Source organism: Rhizomucor pusillus, assembly GCF_041956525.1.
Source record: "Rhizomucor pusillus strain CBS 183.67 unplaced genomic scaffold VTP01scaffold_1, whole genome shotgun sequence".
Classification (NCBI taxonomy): Eukaryota; Fungi; Mucoromycota; class Mucoromycetes; order Mucorales; family Lichtheimiaceae; genus Rhizomucor; species Rhizomucor pusillus.
The window spans coordinates 1,090,861-1,112,335 of record NW_027192143.1 but is presented as its reverse complement, the minus strand read 5'-3'; the positions used below and the strand labels follow the sequence as shown (position 1 = coordinate 1,112,335).

The 21,475-nt window shown below is 44.7% G+C and overlaps 10 protein-coding genes across 10 annotated transcripts; 7 read left to right on the top strand and 3 right to left on the bottom strand.

The window, feature by feature from the left end:
- Nucleotides 1-1,827: 1,827 nt before the first annotated feature.
- Nucleotides 1,828-3,880, top strand: VTP01DRAFT_487 (mitochondrial 37S ribosomal protein mS47; the record flags this gene model as incomplete). The annotated part of the gene is made up of 9 exons (XM_069383598.1): nt 1,828-1,971; nt 2,033-2,077; nt 2,137-2,250; nt 2,348-2,432; nt 2,497-2,622; nt 2,695-2,887; nt 2,955-3,134; nt 3,208-3,412; nt 3,482-3,880. The coding sequence occupies 9 exons, from the start codon at nt 1,828-1,830 to the stop codon at nt 3,878-3,880; spliced, it is 1,491 nt and encodes a 496-aa protein (XP_069244907.1).
- A 58-nt stretch (nt 3,881-3,938) lies between these two features.
- Nucleotides 3,939-4,468, top strand: VTP01DRAFT_486 (uncharacterized protein; the record flags this gene model as incomplete). The annotated part of the gene is made up of 3 exons (XM_069383587.1): nt 3,939-4,025; nt 4,083-4,200; nt 4,260-4,468. 3 exons carry the CDS (start codon nt 3,939-3,941, stop codon nt 4,466-4,468), a joined length of 414 nt encoding a protein of 137 aa, XP_069244906.1.
- Nucleotides 4,469-4,545: 77 nt separating this feature from the next.
- Nucleotides 4,546-5,298, top strand: VTP01DRAFT_485 (uncharacterized protein; the record flags this gene model as incomplete). Its single annotated transcript, XM_069383576.1, has 3 exons — nt 4,546-4,785; nt 5,123-5,195; nt 5,264-5,298. 3 exons carry the CDS (start codon nt 4,546-4,548, stop codon nt 5,296-5,298), a joined length of 348 nt encoding a protein of 115 aa, XP_069244905.1.
- A 933-nt stretch (nt 5,299-6,231) lies between these two features.
- On the top strand, nt 6,232-6,981 carry VTP01DRAFT_484 (uncharacterized protein; the record flags this gene model as incomplete). The annotated part of the gene is made up of 1 exon (XM_069383565.1): nt 6,232-6,981. The coding sequence occupies one exon, from the start codon at nt 6,232-6,234 to the stop codon at nt 6,979-6,981; it is 750 nt and encodes a 249-aa protein (XP_069244904.1).
- Nucleotides 6,982-8,840: 1,859 nt separating this feature from the next.
- VTP01DRAFT_483 (uncharacterized protein) lies at nt 8,841-10,716 on the top strand (the record flags this gene model as incomplete). The annotated part of the gene is made up of 7 exons (XM_069383554.1): nt 8,841-8,895; nt 8,952-9,134; nt 9,199-9,457; nt 9,512-9,573; nt 9,639-9,718; nt 9,776-10,540; nt 10,627-10,716. The coding sequence occupies 7 exons, from the start codon at nt 8,841-8,843 to the stop codon at nt 10,714-10,716; spliced, it is 1,494 nt and encodes a 497-aa protein (XP_069244903.1).
- Nucleotides 10,717-11,534: 818 nt separating this feature from the next.
- On the top strand, nt 11,535-12,189 carry VTP01DRAFT_482 (uncharacterized protein; the record flags this gene model as incomplete). Its single annotated transcript, XM_069383543.1, has 4 exons — nt 11,535-11,625; nt 11,694-11,888; nt 11,950-11,970; nt 12,038-12,189. 4 exons carry the CDS (start codon nt 11,535-11,537, stop codon nt 12,187-12,189), a joined length of 459 nt encoding a protein of 152 aa, XP_069244902.1.
- A 219-nt stretch (nt 12,190-12,408) lies between these two features.
- Nucleotides 12,409-13,630, bottom strand: VTP01DRAFT_481 (uncharacterized protein; the record flags this gene model as incomplete). Its single annotated transcript, XM_069383532.1, has 6 exons — nt 12,409-12,525; nt 12,585-13,105; nt 13,182-13,268; nt 13,321-13,357; nt 13,431-13,564; nt 13,627-13,630. The coding sequence occupies 6 exons, from the start codon at nt 13,628-13,630 to the stop codon at nt 12,409-12,411; spliced, it is 900 nt and encodes a 299-aa protein (XP_069244901.1).
- Nucleotides 13,631-14,920: 1,290 nt separating this feature from the next.
- Nucleotides 14,921-15,424, top strand: VTP01DRAFT_480 (uncharacterized protein; the record flags this gene model as incomplete). The annotated part of the gene is made up of 4 exons (XM_069383521.1): nt 14,921-14,948; nt 15,028-15,037; nt 15,109-15,163; nt 15,227-15,424. The coding sequence occupies 4 exons, from the start codon at nt 14,921-14,923 to the stop codon at nt 15,422-15,424; spliced, it is 291 nt and encodes a 96-aa protein (XP_069244900.1).
- Nucleotides 15,425-15,774: 350 nt separating this feature from the next.
- Nucleotides 15,775-17,799, bottom strand: VTP01DRAFT_479 (uncharacterized protein; the record flags this gene model as incomplete). The annotated part of the gene is made up of 7 exons (XM_069383509.1): nt 15,775-16,121; nt 16,189-16,319; nt 16,402-16,976; nt 17,042-17,338; nt 17,396-17,472; nt 17,541-17,630; nt 17,718-17,799. 7 exons carry the CDS (start codon nt 17,797-17,799, stop codon nt 15,775-15,777), a joined length of 1,599 nt encoding a protein of 532 aa, XP_069244899.1.
- Nucleotides 17,800-18,604: 805 nt separating this feature from the next.
- VTP01DRAFT_478 (uncharacterized protein) lies at nt 18,605-20,403 on the bottom strand (the record flags this gene model as incomplete). Its single annotated transcript, XM_069383498.1, has 6 exons — nt 18,605-18,685; nt 18,758-19,002; nt 19,065-19,661; nt 19,720-19,853; nt 19,927-20,260; nt 20,316-20,403. 6 exons carry the CDS (start codon nt 20,401-20,403, stop codon nt 18,605-18,607), a joined length of 1,479 nt encoding a protein of 492 aa, XP_069244898.1.
- Nucleotides 20,404-21,475: the final 1,072 nt, after the last annotated feature.

The window sequence follows — 21,475 nt, the reverse complement described above, 5'->3', positions numbered from 1 at the left end:
ACGTACGTACGTACGTAGTAGTAGTAGTAGTAGAGAGAGAGAGAGAGAGAGAGAGAGAGAGAGAGAGAGAGCCAGCCAGCCAAAAGAAAGCGCTTCGTGGCAGCAGAAAAAGAAGCACGGGTGGTTGCGGTGAAGCACTTGCAAAGAAGAAATAAATAGTGACACGATTGGATATGAGAGAAGCAAGGTGATACTTGCTTACAGTGAGGCATCAATGGTAAAATTACATCATCAGGCAAGTATAAAAAACAAGGCTCGTCTCCTGAGCCCCGTTGAAATGCGTGCACAGCCGTTATGGGGTCCTCCTTGACAACGTGCTTCTACGAAAAACAACAATACATGTTGCTTGCTTTTGGGGGTGGGGGGTGAGACGAGGGATCTCCGAATGTCAATGGGCGTAACCAACCAGGCTTCTCCTTTCCCCTCGGGCACTGACCTTGTGCAATGTTCCAATTTGCCGCGTGAGTCGGGTTGCACTCGTACTTGTGCAAGGTTGACATGAGCCTATATGGCAGGTGCGAGGACAATCAAAAGACCTATCGCAAAGAAGTAAAGCACGAGCCACTGAGTTTCTCGTTTCCTTCCCCGGGCAGGACAGAATCTCTTTACTCTCGCCCCTTACTCTCTGACATATCTGCCTGGAAAACCACAAGCTATAAAATATCCCAATGATCTGGTGTAACATTTTTGCCCTTTTGCAAGTACCCAATTTGAACCACTAGATTGGGTCTCAATAAACGGCCTAGCCGCATGATGAGTGTTTTCAGAATGAATGTGCAACCACTGCGTATGCTGTGAAGGCGCCCGGTCTTTTTGGCGGGCAAACCAACGATCACAGGGACCGAGATAACTGCTGAATGCTCCCCCAAGATGGCCCTAGTAACATCCGATCACACCGCCGCGGGGTTCGTCACAACCAATTTGCATCCTGGAAATGCAATCAAATCATCATTAGACTACTTTTGACGTTAATTAATCGAAATGTATTACTTTAGTTAGTCACAGTCTCACGTCGACCATGCAGACTCGGCTGTCTTGTGCTCACCTTCTTTCCCCCACCATTTCCCCTTCCCGTGTCAATATGCCCGACCGCTAGGGAGCTTTGAACCAGTTCCCAATTGGGTCTGCACTGCGTTTGTCAAATTGGAAACAGTTTCTAGTGCCACGTTTGAAATGTTACACAAATACGTAATGCGGAGTTGGCCAGTATCTGTCTGTGCTGCTTGCTGCTTTACAGCTGGGGTTGGTTTATCCTGAGTATCTGCGACCTTGGCAATGCCCACGTGGCGATCGTCGCTGTATTGGTCCGATTATATGAAGTGCATTATCCCAATTTGCAAGCCCAGAAGAACGTATATAAGCGCACACGAAAAGTACACACTGCTATGCTTTTTTCACATTATTACCATGCTGACAACATCAAGATGGCGTGACGCCAAAAAAGGGGTTTTGCTTCACATGCGCTTCTGGGGGTTGCGGGGGGAATATCTTGGAAACGAATAGAATTCATTGGTCTTTGCGCGTTTTCGTCTCGAAAGTTCCTATCTAAAATAGACATTTCGCGCCCTTTTCGGCTGATATTCGAATACAGCAAATGATCTATGCATCCTGCCGATGCACACATGACTGCAGACCAGTAATTCATTGTTGCGGTGCCATTGCACGAAATTGTGTGCAGCACCTACAGAGCATGCGGAGTTGAGGAATTACCAGCAGCCAGCTCCTGCTCCTCCTCCTCCTCCACACTGAGCACTGACCGAGCAGTGACTACTACTACTCTTCTATTCCTTGCACATTTCGAGAGCACCCTTTACTGCCCTATATGCTATGCATCGACTGGCTACTCGGGCAGCAGCACCAAGTCACGTTTTCCCCTGCCAGCGAATGCCACCATTTCGGCATGGACACTATGCACGCAGAACTGCACATTGCCGTGTCTTACTCTCGTCCCTTTCGTGCATAACTCGACCTGTATGTAAATAGCGAGGAAGTGAAAAGCAACTTTCTGATATTGATATTGAAAAACGAGCAGATATCTACGGACGCTGCCTCGTTCGAAGCTGGTCCTTCACAGCAGGTGAGAAAATGCTTATTGAAGCTCAGTAACAGTGACATTACTAAAGATATACTTCCAAGGCACAAGTATTGCATAAAAAAATCTTGGGTGCTCGGATGTTTACCCTGAATCGACCGGAAAAACTGAATGCATTGACCCTGAGCATGATAAGGAATATGACACCGCAGCTTAAAGTACGTCACATCCCTACTTTTCCGCATTTGTTTCATGCACGTTCCTTTCCTTATGACTTTCTTCTTACTGTCTACTTGCTGTCGTTATTACTATTAGGCCTGGGATGTCTCAAAGTTGGCCAAGGTCATTCTGCTGAAAGGACTGGATGGTGGACGATTTTGTGCAGGTGATGATATTTTGGGTATGCAGTACCTTTCATATGCACATCATTCCAGTCGATTATTCCTCACGTTCAAGCTGCATAGAAGTATTATTGAAGACAAGGACCAAAGATCCAGACTGCTTGCGGTTTTTCCAAGAAAAATTCTGGCTCATTCAAATGATATCGACACTACAAACTCCTTTCATTTCTGTACTGGATGGATACGCACGTATGTGTTACCATTTGGAGTAGCTTCTTGACATCCAAGGAGAAATTTGGCTAACAAGATCGATCGACATAGTGGGAGGTGCCATTGGCTTATTTGGTCATTGCCCCTTTCGAATAGCCACGGAAAAGACAATCTTCGCCATGCCTGAAACAAGCTTAGGTCTGTTTCCTAGCTCAGGAGCTAGTTTCTTCCTGCCAAAGCTTGATGGGCAAATAGGAACCTACTTGGCTCTCACAGGCAGCAGAATAGAAGGAGCTCACACCTTGTAAGTAAGGAGTCAATTGCATGCCTTGAAAAACAAGACAAGCTTACATTCGATATGATATGCTTAGTTACGCAGGGATAGCTTCTCACTATGTGCCCTCCGTGCGCCTACCCGCACTCGAGGATCGACTGATTGATTTGGAAATATCTGATTATGAAATCATACACCGAGTCATCGAGGAGTTTGTTGAGCCTCCAACAACGGATAGCAGTGCATTTTCACATGAGATCCGTGATATCATTGATAGGTAAGGATTTTGATACCATGAATTACCAGTTCCCAAGAATTGACAATATCTCACGTTGGATCATTCAAATCAGATGCTTTTGCTATGACACTATTGACGAGATCATCGCAGCTCTTGACCACCAGAAGCCCTCAACCTTCGTACGTGAGACCAAGCAAAAGTTGTTATCCGCATCGCCAACGAGTCTCCGAGTTACATTAAAAGCGCTACGCAAAGCAGAGACCATGACTTTGTGCGAATGCTTGGCAATGGAGTTTGATCTGATCCAAAAGTTCATGGTAATAGAAAGGACTGGGATGTACAAGGGCAAAGGAGCAGTATTCTAAAGCGAATTGCATCCCCTTTAGGTAACAAAAGATTTCCATGAGGGCATTGATGCTATGTTTATCAGCAAACATCGGCGGAAACCACATTGGCAACCACAATTCCTGGACCAATTATCAGAAGATGATATCACACAGCTCTACTTTTCTTATGCTTCACCTAACGACCTCTCATTCCCTTCCACACTTGACATGCACCAATACCCTTATGCCCGATACTCTCTACCTTCAGAAAATTCTGTGCGCGAAGCAGTGACAGGAGATGGAAACGGTTTTGGACCTGAAAATCGCCTCAAGTCGAGAAAAGAAGTCTTGGAGTGGTTTGTAAAAGGTACACAAGGAAAGCGAGGCGTACGTGAGAAAGTCCTTGACGTCCTGTCGCGACGCACAATAGACAGCCCAAATGGACTAGTTTGGACATAGCAATCTTGTATATACATATACTTTCTGTGTATCAGTGGCTTGTAAAATGCACCTTTCAATGAGTACTTACTATGATATCCTAAACGTTTCTGAAAATGCTTCAACAGAGCAAATTAAGTTACGTTTTCAACAGCTAATTCTGCAAGTAAGTATACACAGCAGCGTCTGTTCAAGCTTCCTTCTGACAAGCGTGCAATTCTAGCATCATCCGGACAAGCAAGCGGCAGCATCCAACGATAATCAGGCTCAAAAAATTCTCCAAGCGTGGAGTACACTTCGTGACCCCGTAAAGCGCAAAGCATACGATGCAGAGCTAGCAGGTACAAATAAAATCTTGCGTCCCAGTGAAACAAAAAGACAAGGGCTAAATATCCAATAGCTCGCAACAAACAGTCAGCTGTAATTAATGCAGAAATTGATTTGGACGATATGGAGTATGAATTGAATGCTTATTACCTGGAATGCCGATGCTCAGGCAGATACACCATTACGGAAGACGATTTGGAGCAAGGCATCGAGATTGTCTGCTGCGACAATTGCTCTTTGCGCATCCGAGTCCTATACGACGTCGTCGATGATGATCAATAAACCCTTACGCTAAACTATACCAATCAAAATGCATTGACAAGGGGGATATATAGAGCAACAAACGTTTTCCGGACGACATGGATACTTCTTTCTTTGCCAACGTTATTATGGACAAACAGAACGAGCAGAGCTCTGCTACCAAAAATTTCCCTACCACTGGAACCACCCCGACTACGGCGACCAACAAAGCAGAAGCTCGACGCCGTTCCTCGTTAATTGGAGGCAACGACGGAAAAGGAGGAGAATTCTATGCAAGGCTATCCAAGCAGCGACGATCTTCTGCTGACCGTGCCGCTGAATTCCAGCAGCAATATCGTGTGCAATCTAGTTTTAGGAAGTTCTTTCAGTAACTTGCCTGTATCCTTTCCTTGTATTCGAATCGCTTCCACTGTACATAGCTTAACTTTCGAGAAGTGTTAATTTTGTTATCGAGAATCTGAATATAGGCCGATTTCTTTTGTTTTCGATTAAAACATGACGCCCATCCATTTTGAAAAGGAAAATCGATGAGAGAAGGTTTGTCCCGTATTTATTGTCCAGAAGTCTCAAATACCGGCTCATGAAGATCCTGCTTGTGTGTCTACGTGAGCCAAAATAAACTACACAATGAAAGGTAGGAATCTCAAGCAAGTAATTTAACAATCAACGCAATAGATATTTTACATAACTTATGGATTCTCAGTCAATTTACAAACGAGGCTCGAATGCGGTGTTACCTTACGATATGGTAAACATGAGCATTAACAGTCTTGCAATGTTTGCAGTTACGAGTTATTCTGAGAATTTAATTTTCAGTGGTCTGGTTATTCCATGCAGTATCCTTAGCTTAGCAAACTTGCTGAGCACATTGCAGTAACTTGGAGGTTGGAGGATCCACTGGCAGCCCTATTTCCCCTCGACCTTTTCCTGCTTCTGCTCGAAGATCTCGTACTATGTTGAGCACGAATGTCCGTGTTCCGAAAATGAAGGAGGCACACATAAGGGACCCCATCCGTTCATAATTGACCCTATTTCTTTCATACAAAGCGTAAGGGATCCCGAGTGATCCGTGCCGTTCATTAGGTGCATGGACAAGGGTCCGTCTGTGATACAGCTCTCTTGGTATCACCCCGCTCATGCATCTCTTGATTCTCCAGAAGGAAGGATCCGTCTACGGCCCCATTATGTGGTTTTGCAGATGACATTTGCAACGAGTAGAAAGTTCTTGAACTGTCAGGACAATAAGAGAAATGGGCATATCTCTAGATATGATTCACGAGCGGCAGGGCCACGTAGCGGCAGCTATGCAGACGTCAGGATAGCTCTAACGAGATCATGGCCAGCAGGAGGATCACGGACTGTACAGGCGGATCCGGCTTTCTTTCTCTTCGCAAATGTGCCGAAAAGGGCAGGAGTGCATTTCTGATCTGCAAGAGTTGGCACAACGTATTCTTAGATTTTGGCAGACTGACGTCCTTATCCTGTCTTTGTTTTCGCCACCATGTAGGATGATCGTCACATATATCCCTTTTGAGCTGGTTGAATACAGGAAGATAAAATATGTTTTGTAAATACATATTGGTGTGTAGAAAGAAGGGAGATTCAGGGATAAAATTTAAGGGTGGGTGGGGGCCTTCCTGGATAGTAGAATGAAGGTGTGTGTGACATAAAGCTAATGCGAGGGCGGGGTGCTTTACTTGGGAAAAGGAGGGATCAGCTACAGGCATATATAGAGATGATAAGAAAAAGGTTTCATTTTTATCGTTTTCTCAATTGAATACAAGATGTCCTTCGAAGAGTGCATGTTCCCCCCGCCACGCTCATCTAGACGTAACAGACGCGTTCAAATAGCCACCGCTCGCATACCTAGAAAGCTCGTTTTGGACAAGCAGTACCATGCAGTGTCATACAAGGAGATTATGTCCGTGCAAAACAGATATGACCGGATGGCTCTCTACGAAAGAGCTTTTGAACTTTGTATACGTGCTGATACGAATCTGTCAGCCTGGACCAAGCGCGGCAAGCAAAAGCAGGCGCCGGAGGATCCTACCCGACGCATGCAATTGTACCGAGCTCGTCAAAGTTCTCAAGATAGTCTTTCATCGTCAACATTCCGCAAAAAGGCCTCCCTGAGCATTTTGCTACGGAAAGCATCCTTCACCCGGTCATCTGCGCTGCCCCCGATCCTACAAGACACACCCAAATCTTCCGCAAGCCGATTCATCACTACATCGTTCAGCCGGATATCATCTAGCATGTCCAGGTCAAGACGTTCATCTTCGTCTGGCAGTTCGTCATCATCGGAAGCCTCTTCATCGAATGATCGACAGCCGGAACCAACCGCATCCAAAATCAAGAGGCGATTAGCACGACAGCCGTCTACTCCACGTAGACCATTCATCATCCATCCACATATAAATGATCCGGTGGATACATCAGGGCATCAAATTCCAAACCCCAGTTCTACACTTCCGCGGACAGTCAGGCACAGCATGCTAGCCGCCAGCCGGCCGCCAATAGCCATACGCGTTTAAACATTTACATTATAGATACTGCCCGTTATCTAATCAAAATCCCCTGTGTGTGAATAGCTGCTTTACAAAAAGGTATATATATATTTTCTCTAAACATAAAAAACTATCCAAAGTAGAAGATGACACTATGACGTGTTACCACTGTTTGCCATGCATGGACTAGCTTCAAGCTGACTCGCTTGTAAGTCTTGTATGGAGAGAGGTATCAAAAAATAACCATCTTTGTCTACATTCATCTCCAACAACCGTTCGAGGATGGTAGTAAGAGCTTCGTGGTCCAGACAATGACGAGGCTTGATATTCCGTTGGATCCGATCCAACTCATGTGCAGTCCAACTGTCAACATCCATTGCTACTCCACAAACGTCATCCCAGATTTGCAAAAACATGCTGCAGCGACAGGTCACAAGCAACAAAGAAGGAAAAGAAAAAGCAGGAATTAGTTCTCGTTCATTTACTTGCACTTGTGCACGCGCGCGTCGAAAACAGAATTGATGAGCCTCATCACGAGGAGCACAAAGATAGCCCAGTAATGTGGAACGAAACACAAGGTACTGTTCCATATAAATAGTACCAAGAAGAGTTAGCAAACCCGGACGAAGGAAGCAAAATGCTTTTGCAATATAAGCTTAGAAGAATGGTAGCAATGTCAAATTTTAAATAATTTACAGATATGGGTCTAACCCTCTGAGCTAGCCTCGAACATAAGCTTATCGAGAGATTCAACATCTCTATGTATATTATAGTTACAGCAAGACAGTTGAAAAGACATCAAATGTTCATATAATGCTTCAAACGAAAAGCGATATGTTACAGGCATCTTCCACTAATGATCAAGCTCTTCAAGCACCAATTTGTCCACTGTTTTCTTCGACAAAACTTCGCAGGCAGCAAGTAGCTAATGAAGATAACAGGTGGGACAAATAGACTATTGCTTAAAATTTTGCATAAACTTTCTTACACTAATATTGTAATCATAACTCGTCCAGATCTCGATGGATAACGATCTAATGGATAACCGATATTTATTCTGCAGACTGAATCAATTTCGTTTGTGCCATGTGGTGCCGACATGGCGCAGGCGGCAGGAGCGTAGCGAGTGTAGCACATCAAATCTCTCATCGGTTTCTTCATAGTTGACAATTCAGGAGCACGTGGTCATTCCATAGCATCAAATAAGTATAAACAATGCGGCCTTCTTGGCTCATCGCTCAAGTGCATAGAGATCATGTGACTTATATCAGTAGAGCCCTTTCCTTTTTTTCTACGTTGACTCCTCGGATTGAACGCAGAACTATATGCTCACCACAATCCAAAGTATCGTATCTGATGGTAGAGATTTGCTGCTATTCGCCATTAGATTGTGCGTTCTCCTGGGTTTGGTTGGTACGAAGGAACAACGCGGTTTCCCCGATTTGATCATGGATGAGATCATCTGCCCGCGTTAATCTTGAATATGAAGCTTATTGATCGAAATCTTTCTTTCATCAATGCTTTGTTAGTACCTGGGATATCTTCACTCGCGGTAAATGTTCTCTGCATGCAATATTTTACGCTATCCAGTCAATAATAAGAATAGGATCAAATGCTCTAATGATAATTATAGCGCGCACGTTCCAATCATAAAAGCTATGTTAAATGAAATGTCTCAAAAGTCAGCGTGAAAACACGGGAGTGGGTGTATGCTGACAGACAGGGTTGGTTCGCAGGAGGGGCTAGAGTGAGGATGATTTTTAAGCAAGCAAACCCAGCAAAACTTTGTTATTCATCCCGCCGTGAGAAACGTTGCTCAAATTTCGTTGATTTAAATACTGATCGTCTAAAATTATGCAGCACCGTATCGTTGAAAGCATCATCTCATGACTCAAGCTGATATCCAAACTGTGCGCCTCTCTAACGGAAAGCAGATCAAAGGTATACAGTATATTCGCCATCGTTGTGGATCTTGGCTAACCCGTGGAACCTGGCAGTGCACACTCAGCTCTTTATCAACAATGAGTTTGTTCCCGGCCACGGTCCGTTGATCGAAACTATTAACCCTACGACTGAAGAAGTTATTTGCAAAGTCCACTCTGCCGACGCCAGCGACGTTGATGCTGCCGTTAACGCTGCAAAGACATGTTTCCGAAACACTTGGCGCAAGGTCGCTCCAGGTAAAGTACAGCTTCTGCAGTTTAACACACACGCTTGGCATACTCAACCGTATTGTTTGTACAGCTGAGCGCGGTCGCCTGATCAACAAGCTCGCGGATTTGATGGAACGCGACAAGGACGAACTTGCAACTTTGGATGCTCTCGATAACGGCAAGTCATTTGTTATCGCTCGAGATGTTGATATCACAGATTCGATTGCTTGCTATCGTTACTTTGCTGGATGGGCAGACAAAATACATGGCAAAACTATTGACACTACTCATGATAAATGGTGCTACACTCGGCATGAACCTTTGGGTGTTGTCGGCGCCGTCATTCCTTGGTAGGCATTTTCTCCAGCTTAAGCAAGGCAGGGTATGCTAAAAGAGAAGGATAGGAACTATCCAACGATGATGGCTGCATGGAAGTTCGCTCCTGCCCTGGCGGCAGGCAACTGCAGTGAGTAGCGCTTATGTTGATTAAATTTTTGACACAGAATTATTCATCTCGGGTGCAACGTTTAGTTGTTATGAAGACGTCCGAAGTAACTCCTTTGCCCGCCTACAAGTTTGCCGAATTGGTCAAGGAAGCAGGCTTTCCTCCAGTAAGTGTTACAAGAGGGGCAAACACTTCAAAGACATCTGAAAATATGATTTCACAGGGTGTTGTCAACATTATCACCGGCTATGGTCACACAGCAGGCAACTATTTGGCTTCTCACAAGGGTGTCAGCAAGATGGCATTTACTGGCTCAACGATGACTGGCAGAAAGATCATGGAATCCTCTTCTACCAGCAACCTGAAGAAGTTGCAACTTGAACTCGGCGGCAAGTCTGCTCAGATCGTTTGCGCTGATGCGGATTTGGAAAATGCAGCCAAATGGGCTTCAGAAGGCATTTTCAACAACCACGGTCAAAGCTGCAATGCTGGATCGCGTATTCTTGTTGACGAGAAGGTCCATGACAGATTCCTGGAATTGTTTATCAACCACACCAAGACTTTCAAGTTGGGTGATCCATTCGCAGAAGACACTATTCAGGGCCCGCAGATCAACAAGGCACAATTTGAGAAGATCCTAAACTACATTGAAATTGGCAAAAAGGAAGGCGCCAAACTCGTACATGGCGGCAAGCGCTGGGGTAACAAGGGATACTTCGTCGAACCTACTATTTTCACCGGTTGCCACAACAACATGCGTGTCATGCGCGAAGAGATCTTTGGTCCCGTCGTAGCTATCGCTACCTTCAAGACTATTGAGGAAGCAATCGAAATTGCTAACAACTCTGAATATGGATTGGCTGGTGGTGTCTATACCACTAATCTGGATACGGCGATCAAGGTCTCAAACGAGTTGCAAGCTGGTACTATTTGGGTAAATTCCTACGATCTCTTCGATCAAAGCACTCCGTTTGGAGGATATAAGCAGGTAAAATCACAAAGCATTATACAAGAGACCAAAACGTTTCAGTTTACATGTCTGATACTGACTTGACGTGCACACGCAACTTGTAGAGCGGCTTTGGCAAAGAGCTAGGCAAGGATGCTCTTCGAGAATACAGCAATATAAAGAGTGTCAAGATCTTATTAACAAGCAAGCTTTGAGTTTTCTTATCTCTTGTCGTCGCTAAGGCGAGATCGAGCTGGAGATCTCGTATATTTTTAATCTAGTTGAAGTCAATTGATGATGAATAAAGTGTACATACGCTAGAGTTTTCGTTATGTTCTTATTTTCCGGGTATCCTATGACAGCCAGCTTTACCTGTTTATACCAGATGTTTCTTGTCGCTCTTTGTCCATTCCGAGACACTCCAGCAGAAAGCAAGATTCATCCAAACAACGATTTTGGACTCGAGGGCAGCCAGTCCAGACGACCAAGTTTTAACCAAATTGGACCCAACAAGGTTGCTTTGACCGCTTTGACCGCAGATGAGCGTAAGCTTTAAAGCAGGAAGTGAGTTAGTCACCGTGTGCACTAATTTTGCATTGATCCCTATTGAGGGTCGAAACAAAAAATGAATACTGATTAAAGATGAACTCGCAAAAGCTTCAGAGCTCAACCGTAAAGTGATTAGACAACTAAAAGGATCAAGCGCATGTAGCATAACAGGTAGAACTATACTGATACGTTTTACGTTATCGTCATTATACGCTATATGGGCCCATTTTCAATCAATTAAAAGAAGCATGAAAATAATAGGGTTATTTCCAAACTATCGCGATCTGACAGGCAAGTTGTGCTGCAGAAGCAGTGTTTCCTTCGCACAACTGGTCTACGGTTAAATGTTTAGACGATGAACCTGCATGTGAAAAAATTGATGACGTTGCCCAGTTGCGCCTGCCTTACCCGAGCGGCAACTGCTATACTGTGGGGGGTACCAGTTGTGTCAGCTCCCAAGCTTTCTCCCCACTCTTCGCCGCACATGTCGCTCCGTCTCGCTGCTCCCACCTTGCGCTCAACTGCTCGCCTTGTGGCTCGTCAGCAGCCCATGGGTCTGGTCAAAATCCATTCCTGTGAGTTTTCATATTACGCCATTATACTTGATAATTCACGTTGACGCTGGGAAAACTGTTTACATTAGCCGTCGTTGCAAAGAACAATGCCGCCGCATCGACCAGCCCTGCTCCTGATCGTTTGCACGGCTCCTATCACTGGGACTTGGAGCGCGCTGCGTCTGCTGCCTTGGTTCCCATTATCGCCTCTCAATTCGCGTTCGGTGCCTCCCCTGTCTTGGACACCCTTCTCGGTGTTGTTTTGCCTCTTCACCTTCACATCGGTAATTAATATGCAATTTGGATCGATTGTAATGTCTGAGTACTCAAGAAACGTTTGTGTAGGTTTCGATGCCTGCATTACTGGTACAGGATGAGAAGAAAAAAGGAACCAGGGAACCGATAACGTGAAATTAACATTTGCTAATTCTAGATTATTTCAACACTCGCAAAGCACCCGTTCTTGGACGATTGATGACTGCTACTTTGTACGCCTCCACTGCTGGTGTCCTTGTTGGCTGCTACCAAATCAACACCCACGATGTGGGTCTCACTGAGCTCATCTCACGCATGTGGACTGCTTAGATTGTATGTAAAGGAACAAACTTACTAAATGAAAAACCTGTGTAAAGGGCGCGCCAGCTTTTGTTTCATTCGACGTACTGTTTTTTATTTTTCTGTTGCAAACAAGATGGCTATATTGCACAAATTGTCTAGGTCGGATAGTAATGTCATATATTGAAAAGAAGGCGGATCTAAGTGATATCGAAAGGTATCTAGGTGAGTAATAAGACGGAAAAGCGTTCAGGCCTTGACGCCTTCAGCCGAAGAGATGCTCTTGTTGCTCGATGCTTCGCTGCTAGTAGGACTTGGGGTGTTGCTTCTGCTAGTCACAAGCTTTCGTTTTTGGAGGAAACGGGTCTACAGAATACTTTGAATGAATATGGAAGATTAAGGTAGAAAGAGGATATTGGAATTACCACAACAGTCTCTGCGCCAAATTTGGCAGCAAATCCTCTGATGAAATCATGGCTTTGTGTTTCCCATTGTTCTAGCTGGTCTAACACGGCTGTCTTGAGATGCCGACGTAAATCCTCAATCGATTTTTTGGTCTTGATCTCTCGCTCTTTCAAAAATGAAATGTTGAGTTCCTTTGCACTGACGCCACGTTCGAGGTTGCGTCGAAGATATGCGTCGTAATCTCTAACGATACGTGTAATTAAGTCTGAGGTTGAGATGCCGTCTGTGCGCTGAGTAGGCAGGAATTTGCCTTGAGCTTTGACGAATGCATAAACGTCGCCTGACTCGGTCGACTTGTAAGGTTCTGCATCGTGTGCGACGTAATCGATCTGGTGCTCGTCTATAAATTCCTGGGTAACGATCCACGGAGCGTCTTCAATGACTTCGTCTACCCATTTGCAATGTCGCACAGCTTCATACCGCTCCTTGTCGCTCATTACTGTTTTGCCCTTGCGCTTATGGGTCTCCTCATCGTTGCAGACTATCAGTATCAGCAAAACAAACAGTTAGCACGTGCGCAAATATGCAGATCCAACTCGTCCGCATGGGCCACTCACCGCCTACAAGGAGATACACTTCCGGAAATGCCTTTTTCGCCTGCTCCAGCGCTTTGGCGTGACCAAAATGGAACATATCATAGATGCCTAGAACACGCGTGAGCCACCACAAGACTGACTGGTCTATGTCGAGACTTACCATCACAATAGACGCGTACGGGGCGTCCAACAGGAGGCTGGTGAGTGAACCCAACCCCTCGTCAGTTTCAGACTTGCACACAAACTTGTCCTCGCTTCGCCGCTACTTACCTCGTTAACTTTGAAGTCGTAACCTGCGAAAGGACCTGGGGACGTGAGCGACATTTGCATACATTCGGAATCGGCATCGTACCCCGTAGGGACAGTGTGGTTGCTCTTGCTTCGTTTTGCAGCCGGAGGAGCGGCTAAAGGAGACCATGTTAGTTAAAATGTAGCTATCATTTCATACTACTTTTCGATATTTTACCCATTTTGTTGAGGGAAGAGTGGAAGAAATCGAAAGAACAAACTGCTGAATCCCGAACTTTGGATAGATTTTGTTTTTCCTTTCGCAATCCGACATTATTTACCTTCACATCACACAATATCAAACCACATACTGAGATACCATATAGACATGCTTTATTATACAAGAAATGGGTTTTTGGTTATCCTCTTCAACGGATTATTGCTGAAATAAAAGTCGGTAGCATGTTTTCAATAGCAGTGTACCAATTTCGTCATCGCACTTTTGTCAGTGTCACCGATGCAGGCACCTGGGTTTCACCAGACCGCTCTGATCATAAAAGATCTATTGACAATACTATGAACTTCCAACCCTGGCGCAGAACTACATCGTTGCTATGTCCGTCACTAACACCAAGTCAACAGGTACTTTGTACTTACATCCCATGCTCTTTCCAATGTTGCGCAAGTGTTAGAATTCTTTGGAGAGACTGGCTGCACACACAACTGCTCCTGGTCTTATCTGGATAACAAGATGGCATATAGGCCCAGTCCGGTGGCAAGTCGTGTCGCTTCAACAGTCCATGAACTTTATTATAAAATTCGCGATTTCGAAGTAGACAACGGATTCGTGTCCTATATTTGTTCTACAGTTATAGACTGTGACCATTTGTGATCCCCGCTTATCCTATTCTCTCGATGCCAGACCTATCCGATGGTTATGTCACATCCTATTATTATGTAGCATCCAGACGTATTTGCCATACTTAATATGTCTGCTTAGCTGATATACATACGAAACTTTGCAGTGTCTGCTGCAACCGACGCAGTCGTTCTTGAAGGGAGCCTGCAAGCAGTGCGCCAATTTCCTCAGAATGACCAATGGCATTTGTGCAACCTTTGTCCCTTTTGTTTCGAATAGATCGTCGCCACAGTCATCATGGTCGATTTCTCGCTTGTTTTCCGCGTCACTAACATTGTAGCGGCTGCATTTATGGTTGCTGGCGGTGTCGCCACAATAATTAAAGGTACGTGTCTAGATCGCGCAACGATGCGGGGCATAATAGTTAAACCTCACGATAGGGGGTACGGCAGAGGTAGTAATAGACCAAATGGTATTCAATGGACTAAGAAGCTTTAATGACAACGGGTAAAAGGATTCCCCAACTTTATCCAGGGTATTTTCTGCATGTAAGTAATTGGATCATGGTTGTAAAAAGAACTAGAGAATAAGCGTTTTCGATAGGATTTTTGGATTGGTGACAGGCATCTTCGAGTTCCGTCTGCCAGGTCAGATCGCACAATTTGCATCGTTTATGTTTTCCTTCCTTGGAAGAGGCATCTGTAAGTCTGGTTACATATATTCTTCATGTATCTCTGCATTGATTCAATTGATGCCTAATCCATTATCCTGTCGTTCTAGTCTATCTTTTGTGAGTGATCAGCAAAGCTGGTAAACATAGGCACTGCATACATTAACTTTGGATTATATTTGGCGCTGCAGTATCGGTGCTATTACTTTGAACTACGGTGGATTCTCGATTGCTTGCGGTGTAGTGGTAAGACATATTAACATGCCCTATGGATGTAAAGTAACCTCGATATTGACTCTTTTGCATTAGCTAATCGTCATCTCCATTGTTTACATCATCCTTCAATTTGTTCCTGGCATACAAGCACCAAGCAATATGCAAAAGAGTGCTTTTGAAGAAGCGCTAGGCTATAGCACTCGACCCTACAATGAAGGAGGCGCAAATCTCAACCCTGTTACACCTCAATACCCTCAAAAGACATTCGTATCAGACGGTCCATCGGTATAACGAGAATACCCTCTTATCCACAAACGATCTAATGTTTTGCACTTGAAAAATGAGTTAGCAGAAGACGTCTTGCGTGTACTTATCATATTGCAATCCTGATAAGCATATTATTCATGGCTTGGAATCAATGATGCAGAGAATGTATTGTAGGCCACGAGTGTAATTTACTATATTTTATTCTCATTGTTTGCACTGATCGTCAACTCCAAGTGTCAAACAGCTCATTGATTGTGTGTTGTTAGCATTCCGCGCGATAAATGTCACAGCCTCGAATGAATACAATCAGCTACTAATGCCGGCTGTGTCGTAAAGAAAATTCAATGGATAAGATACATAAATGAAAACATGGTTTAATCATCGTCGTCTTTGTCACTATCTGAATCAAGCTCTTGGAAACGTTCAGGATTTTCTCGCATGGCTTTGGCAACTGGATTTTCTACATCGATGACGCCTGTTTTCTTCAAGCGTTCAAATAAGACGAAGAGTCTTTCTGCTTCGCGCTCCTTTTCCTCATCTGTCATCTCCGAAAGTTTCGGCAAGTCTTCTTGTTCCGAGGCCACATATTGTCCAGTGATAGGGTTGATATCCTTCCCAGGGTTGTTCGGGTCACTCCCCTGAGGTGGCTCGACGGGTATACCACGATTGACAAGGAAGCCAATAGCATTTCCATATCCAACTTGTTGTGTAAATTCACTCGCTGATTTTGAGGCAGAAAATGAGAAAATCAGTAGGTTCAGAATTGACGTTCTTGTTCTTCTTCTTACCGTCTTCGTGACACAGGACGAAAAACAATTCGCAAACAGCTTCCCGGGTTTGTGGTACCATCGCGGATGTCATTAACCGGATAAGTCGCGCAGGTAGCGTGTTGCCTTGGTGAACTGGTTTTTTGCGATCTCTAATCGAAGTAGAGCATCCAGTGTTAAATGTGGCCGATAAAAGCGGCATGGTGGATATCTTTTTCCCTTGAGTATACTTACTCGGCATTGGGCAAGAGTTTTTCGCGATATAGTTTAAGGTATTCTTCTTCAGAAGCAGCGGCAGTGCGTATAATGAGTAATAGTGGTGGCAACGTCGCGTCAATGTTTACATTAAGTGCTTCGGGGTTGGGCTCGTCCGTGTCATCAGGGAGTAGATATGATATTGACTTGTCAAGCACAGTGAGTGCCCTGTTGACTACAATAACGCGACCTTCTTGGATGGTTGGACACAGTGAGGCAACCTCAGCGCAAGACCGCCACATCCGCGTCGTAACAGCGAAAGTATACTGCATAAAGGCATTGATGGCGTGCGTCATGGGCGGCGAAAGCGGTAGAGGTTCGGAAAGCGGGACGTTAAACATATAGTCATACATGGGATATAAACATTTTGAAAAATATTCGCTGACGCTTTGTTGTTTCTCAGGATCTTCAGTGCCTTGGCCTCGTATCCCGACCAGCATCAGATTGAAAAGCAGTTTTAGAGCCTCGCTTACAACAGAATTGAGGTTGATAGGTGACCGAGTATCGATTTTGCCCTTGGCCACAACTAATTTACTGACATTATCGGAAAGGACCTGATGTAATACAATAGACTTTGAGCTACACATTGTGAAGCGTTCAACAGCGGTGTTGTATTTACCTTTTGTAAAACAGGAGCGATATCCAAATGAATTAATTTCCCAGTAAGCTCATGATTGTTGACTGTCAAGAAAAATAAAATACGGCATGCGAGAAATTGTGATTCCATGGAAAGGTTAGGTATACTCAATAGTTGGAAGCAGGCTTCAACGCCATTGCGTTCAACTATTAACTCCTTGGTGGAGCTTTGAAGGAGGATGCAATTAGATAGGCATTTTAGCGCTTCGTGAGACGTAGAAGTATCCAGAGGTTTCGGCCGTCCCAAAAATCCCGCGCGTTTCATTAAAATACTTATGCCCTGTATATACTATAGCGTTAATGCTTATGATATCACGTTTTATACCCTGATACTGACTTCTGAAGTAAACAAGGAACCCGTGATATCTGTCTCCCTTCCGAGTAACTTTAGGACCTCGATTGCCTTTGCAGTAACTGGATGGAGTCTACACTTTTCAATGACTTTTCTTTGTTTGGGGCGGTTTGCCAATCGATCTACTTACGCTCTTCGGACCATTCTCCTTCATCAGGCTTCGTATCCAGGTCTTCAAGCAAGTTTACAATAAGTTTTGACTTTTCGGTCCTGGACAGGTCTGCGCGCGTCGAAGAGGTGTGTCAGTTAGCCTAACGGTAGAGCAGAGACTGGAGCCAATGCCTTTTTGGCCATATCAACGACTTGCCTGGAGCCTTCTGTTCAAGCGCGATCAAGAATTTCAATAGGTCATCTGGAGACTGGATCGCCTTGTACTCATCTACCGACATCGTCAACAGGAAGAAACAAGAGCAAGCAAAAGTTTCAGCCAGAAACCCAAATTTCCATGCGCCGATCAAACCACGAGTATCCGAATCATGCCACTCCTAGATCACATGATCTTGCTCCTATTCCAGGGTGCATCCCACCACTTATTACTGGTTTTTTAAAACTTAGTAATTTTGTCAGAAAAATATTAATAGCTTAGTATAGCAATGTTGCTGAGCACATGTGAATCAATCCCCAGCAAGGGTGCTCAGAAAACTGCCTATAACAAGTTTGATGTTGCACACAACAGGGTCAACTATTATCGCCGTTGGATAAGGACAGCCCCCTTGATGTAATGATGAAATTATTTTCAATCAGCTGAGAGCATGTTTGGCATTTGCTAATATCCACAATCGACATCAGCAAATTGTTGCACATGTGTAAGAACGACTGGACGCATTACTTGGTACAAGTCGGACCATTTTGTTCATCAGCGTCTATATGTTTTTGCTGATTCAGCATTATATGCATGTATGCGTTTCTGATGGTGCAGCAAACCAACAAAAGAGCGAGTTTCTAAGCGACAAAGCCGCGCCCTCGTGCATAAATGTTTTCGATACGGACAAGGATACAGTGCTGCTGTCATGGAACCACATTGCATGTAAAAAAGAAAAGCTTCTTGCCCATATCTCGACTTGGGCAAAATATTATATTCTGGGATCCACAGAAATATCGATTACAAGACAAAAGGTGGAAGGGACAATTTTACTAGATTCAAGTTGAATATCTATTCATCGAATTCTGAGGGCTTTTTTCGTGGTAGATTATCTATTGGTTCTGTGCGCTAAGACGGTATTGTTCCATTCTGGCTTCAAGCTCTGGTCGGAAGTGGCGAATCAAACCTTGGACCTAATGAATATCAGTAATTAGTTTGCAAATTCCCTCAATGACGTTAGCAATATTTTGTATGTTTCAACTTACAGGCCATGCAGCAGCATCACCCAAAGCACAGATAGTGTGTCCTTCAATTTGCTTGGTCAAATCCCAGATTTGGTCGATTTCTTCGGGGCGACCACGACCATCCTCGAAGCGATCCATCATTGATTCCAACCACTTGGTACCCTCACGGCAGGGAGTGCACTGACCACAGGATTCGTGACGGTAGAACTTGGAGAAACGGGAGATAGCGCGAACAATATCGGTGGACTTATCCATGACAATGACAGCTGTAAAAATAGTCGTCAACAAAGCATGCAAAGCAGATTACATTTGGCTCAAATGACATTACCAGCGGTACCAAGACCAGAGTTGGCATCGCGAAGGGCATCAAAATCCATCAAGACATCATCGCAAATATGCTTGGGAAGAACAGGGACTGAGCAACCGCCAGGAATGATACCAAGCAAGTTATCCCAGCCGCCACGGACACCACCGCAGTGCTTTTCAATCAATTCTCTCAAAGGAATGGACATTTCTTCTTCAACAGTGCATGGGTTGTTGACGTGACCAGAGATACAGAAGAGCTTGGTGCCACTGTTGCGTGGACGACCGAAGCCTGCGAACCACTTGCCACCACGTCGCAAGATAGTAGGAGCCACAGCAACGGTTTCGACGTTAGTCACGGTAGAAGGGCAACCGAACAAACCGACATCAGCGGGGAACGGAGGCTTCAATCTAGGCTTGCCCTGTTTGCCTTCGATGGATTCGATCAAACTGGTCTCTTCACCGCAAATGTATGCACCGGCACCGCGATGAATGTAGACATCGAAATCGTAGCCGCTACCGCATGCGTTCTTGCCGATCAATCCAGCGGCGTAAGCCTCGTTGATAGCTTCCTGGAGGTGAGAAGCTTCGTTGTAGAACTCACCACGGATGTAAATGTAAGCTGTCAGTAAAATTAGTATCGTTCCAGGACTTTGTATAACTTAGTTTGCCCAACTCACCAGCATTGGCCTTCATGGCAACACCAGCCAACAAACAACCCTCAACCAACTTGTGCGGGTCACCACGCATGATCTCACGATCTTTGCAAGTGCCAGGTTCACCTTCATCAGCATTGACGACCAAGTAACGAGGACTATCGGTACGATATGCTCAGTTGCTGCTCGTAGTATATCCCACACCATATATTCATGTGCTTATTAAATTACCGTCCATCCAAAGGCTTGTTCATGAAGCTCCACTTGAGACCAGTGGGGAAACCAGCACCACCACGTCCACGGAGACCAGACTCCTTCATTTCCTGGAGGATCCATTCATGACCCTTCAAGATAATCTCCTTGGTCTTGTACCAATCACCGCGCTTCAACGCACCCTTCAAACGGTAATCGTGTCGCAAATACAAGTTGGTGAAAATACGGTCTTCGTCAGACAAGTTGCCGAAAGTCGTTTTGCCGGTAATGGGGTTGGCGTTGGGGTCGGCGGTAGTTGCAAAGGAGCGCGTAGAGGCAGGGGCGAATGCACTCAATCGCGCACGGCCAATGGCTGCAAAGTCTAGCGTTTGAGCACATGCATAGATTCTCGAAAAAGTTAAATGTACCTCGCTTAACAGCTACGTTTCTCAACATAGTGATAGTAAAGAGTAGGGAGTTGGAAGCGCTGAAACCTCGAGAGTTGCGGCTGCCCATTTGTTTTGGAGACCTGGCCGCCTCCTCCGACAACTGTCACAATCTGCTTGCCCTCCGCACCATGAATTTTCAGAGTGCCATAACAGCATTTCCAAAGCTCTATACAGCACTGTGGGAGACACCCTTGACCGCTGAATTTACTTCCCCCACTGGCTTTGGACTACTCTTATCAAACGGAACAAACGGCTTCCAGTGCCCAGTATGTCATTGCAACAGAAAGCCTTTCCATGATATTGTTAAGTCATTTTTGAAAAAACATTCTGAACATTGCATATATATTCTTTACCATCAGTTTATATCAATAATTTAAACATATGAACATACATAGAAAGTAAATGGAGGGCAATGAGTATACGTAAAATGGCATAAAAATAATAAAGGGAGCATAGATTGTTATAATGGACATCATGGGTCGTCCGTGTAATCTTCCACCGCTTGTTGTGCTTGCTCTACGACTGTGCACCCATATATTTCTTCTTTTCATCGTGTTCTTCGTCATAAATTGCGGCATGATCTTTCTGGTTTCCCTGAGCATCCAGTGCTTTTGGTCGGCTTTTCCATATAACAGTGCACACGATGTCAGCATCCATCAAACGATGTTCAAGGAACTTCTTGTAACCTAAGCCGCGTTCCTCGTTTTGTAAAACTTGTCCCAGATGTCTGTATCTGAAGTGAGCATAGTCGACCATTCATTTCTCCTCTTTCCTCTGTTTATAAACATGGGGCCTTGTCTTGTGATGTTTTACAGGATGTATCTGACCGGTTACCTCCACCATCTTCAATTCCTCTGCAGCTCTTAATTTGGCACGGTAAGGTAATGTCGCAGCATTTCAAGCTCTCCTGCTGCTATCGCTCCATCAAAGCAATCTTCGTCTGTTCGTCTCCAGAACTCAGAGCGCAGATCACGAACCTTTTCTGAAGTCGTCGTCTTTTGGAGGTTATCTTCGCAGGCCTCGTTGTACTGCTCAAAGAACTGTACCGCTTTTTGGAACGGTCTCTGGATCAGCTCGATAATCCTCGAGCTGAACTCCCTTCATTATTGATATTTATTCGCTTTCAATGAATACACTCT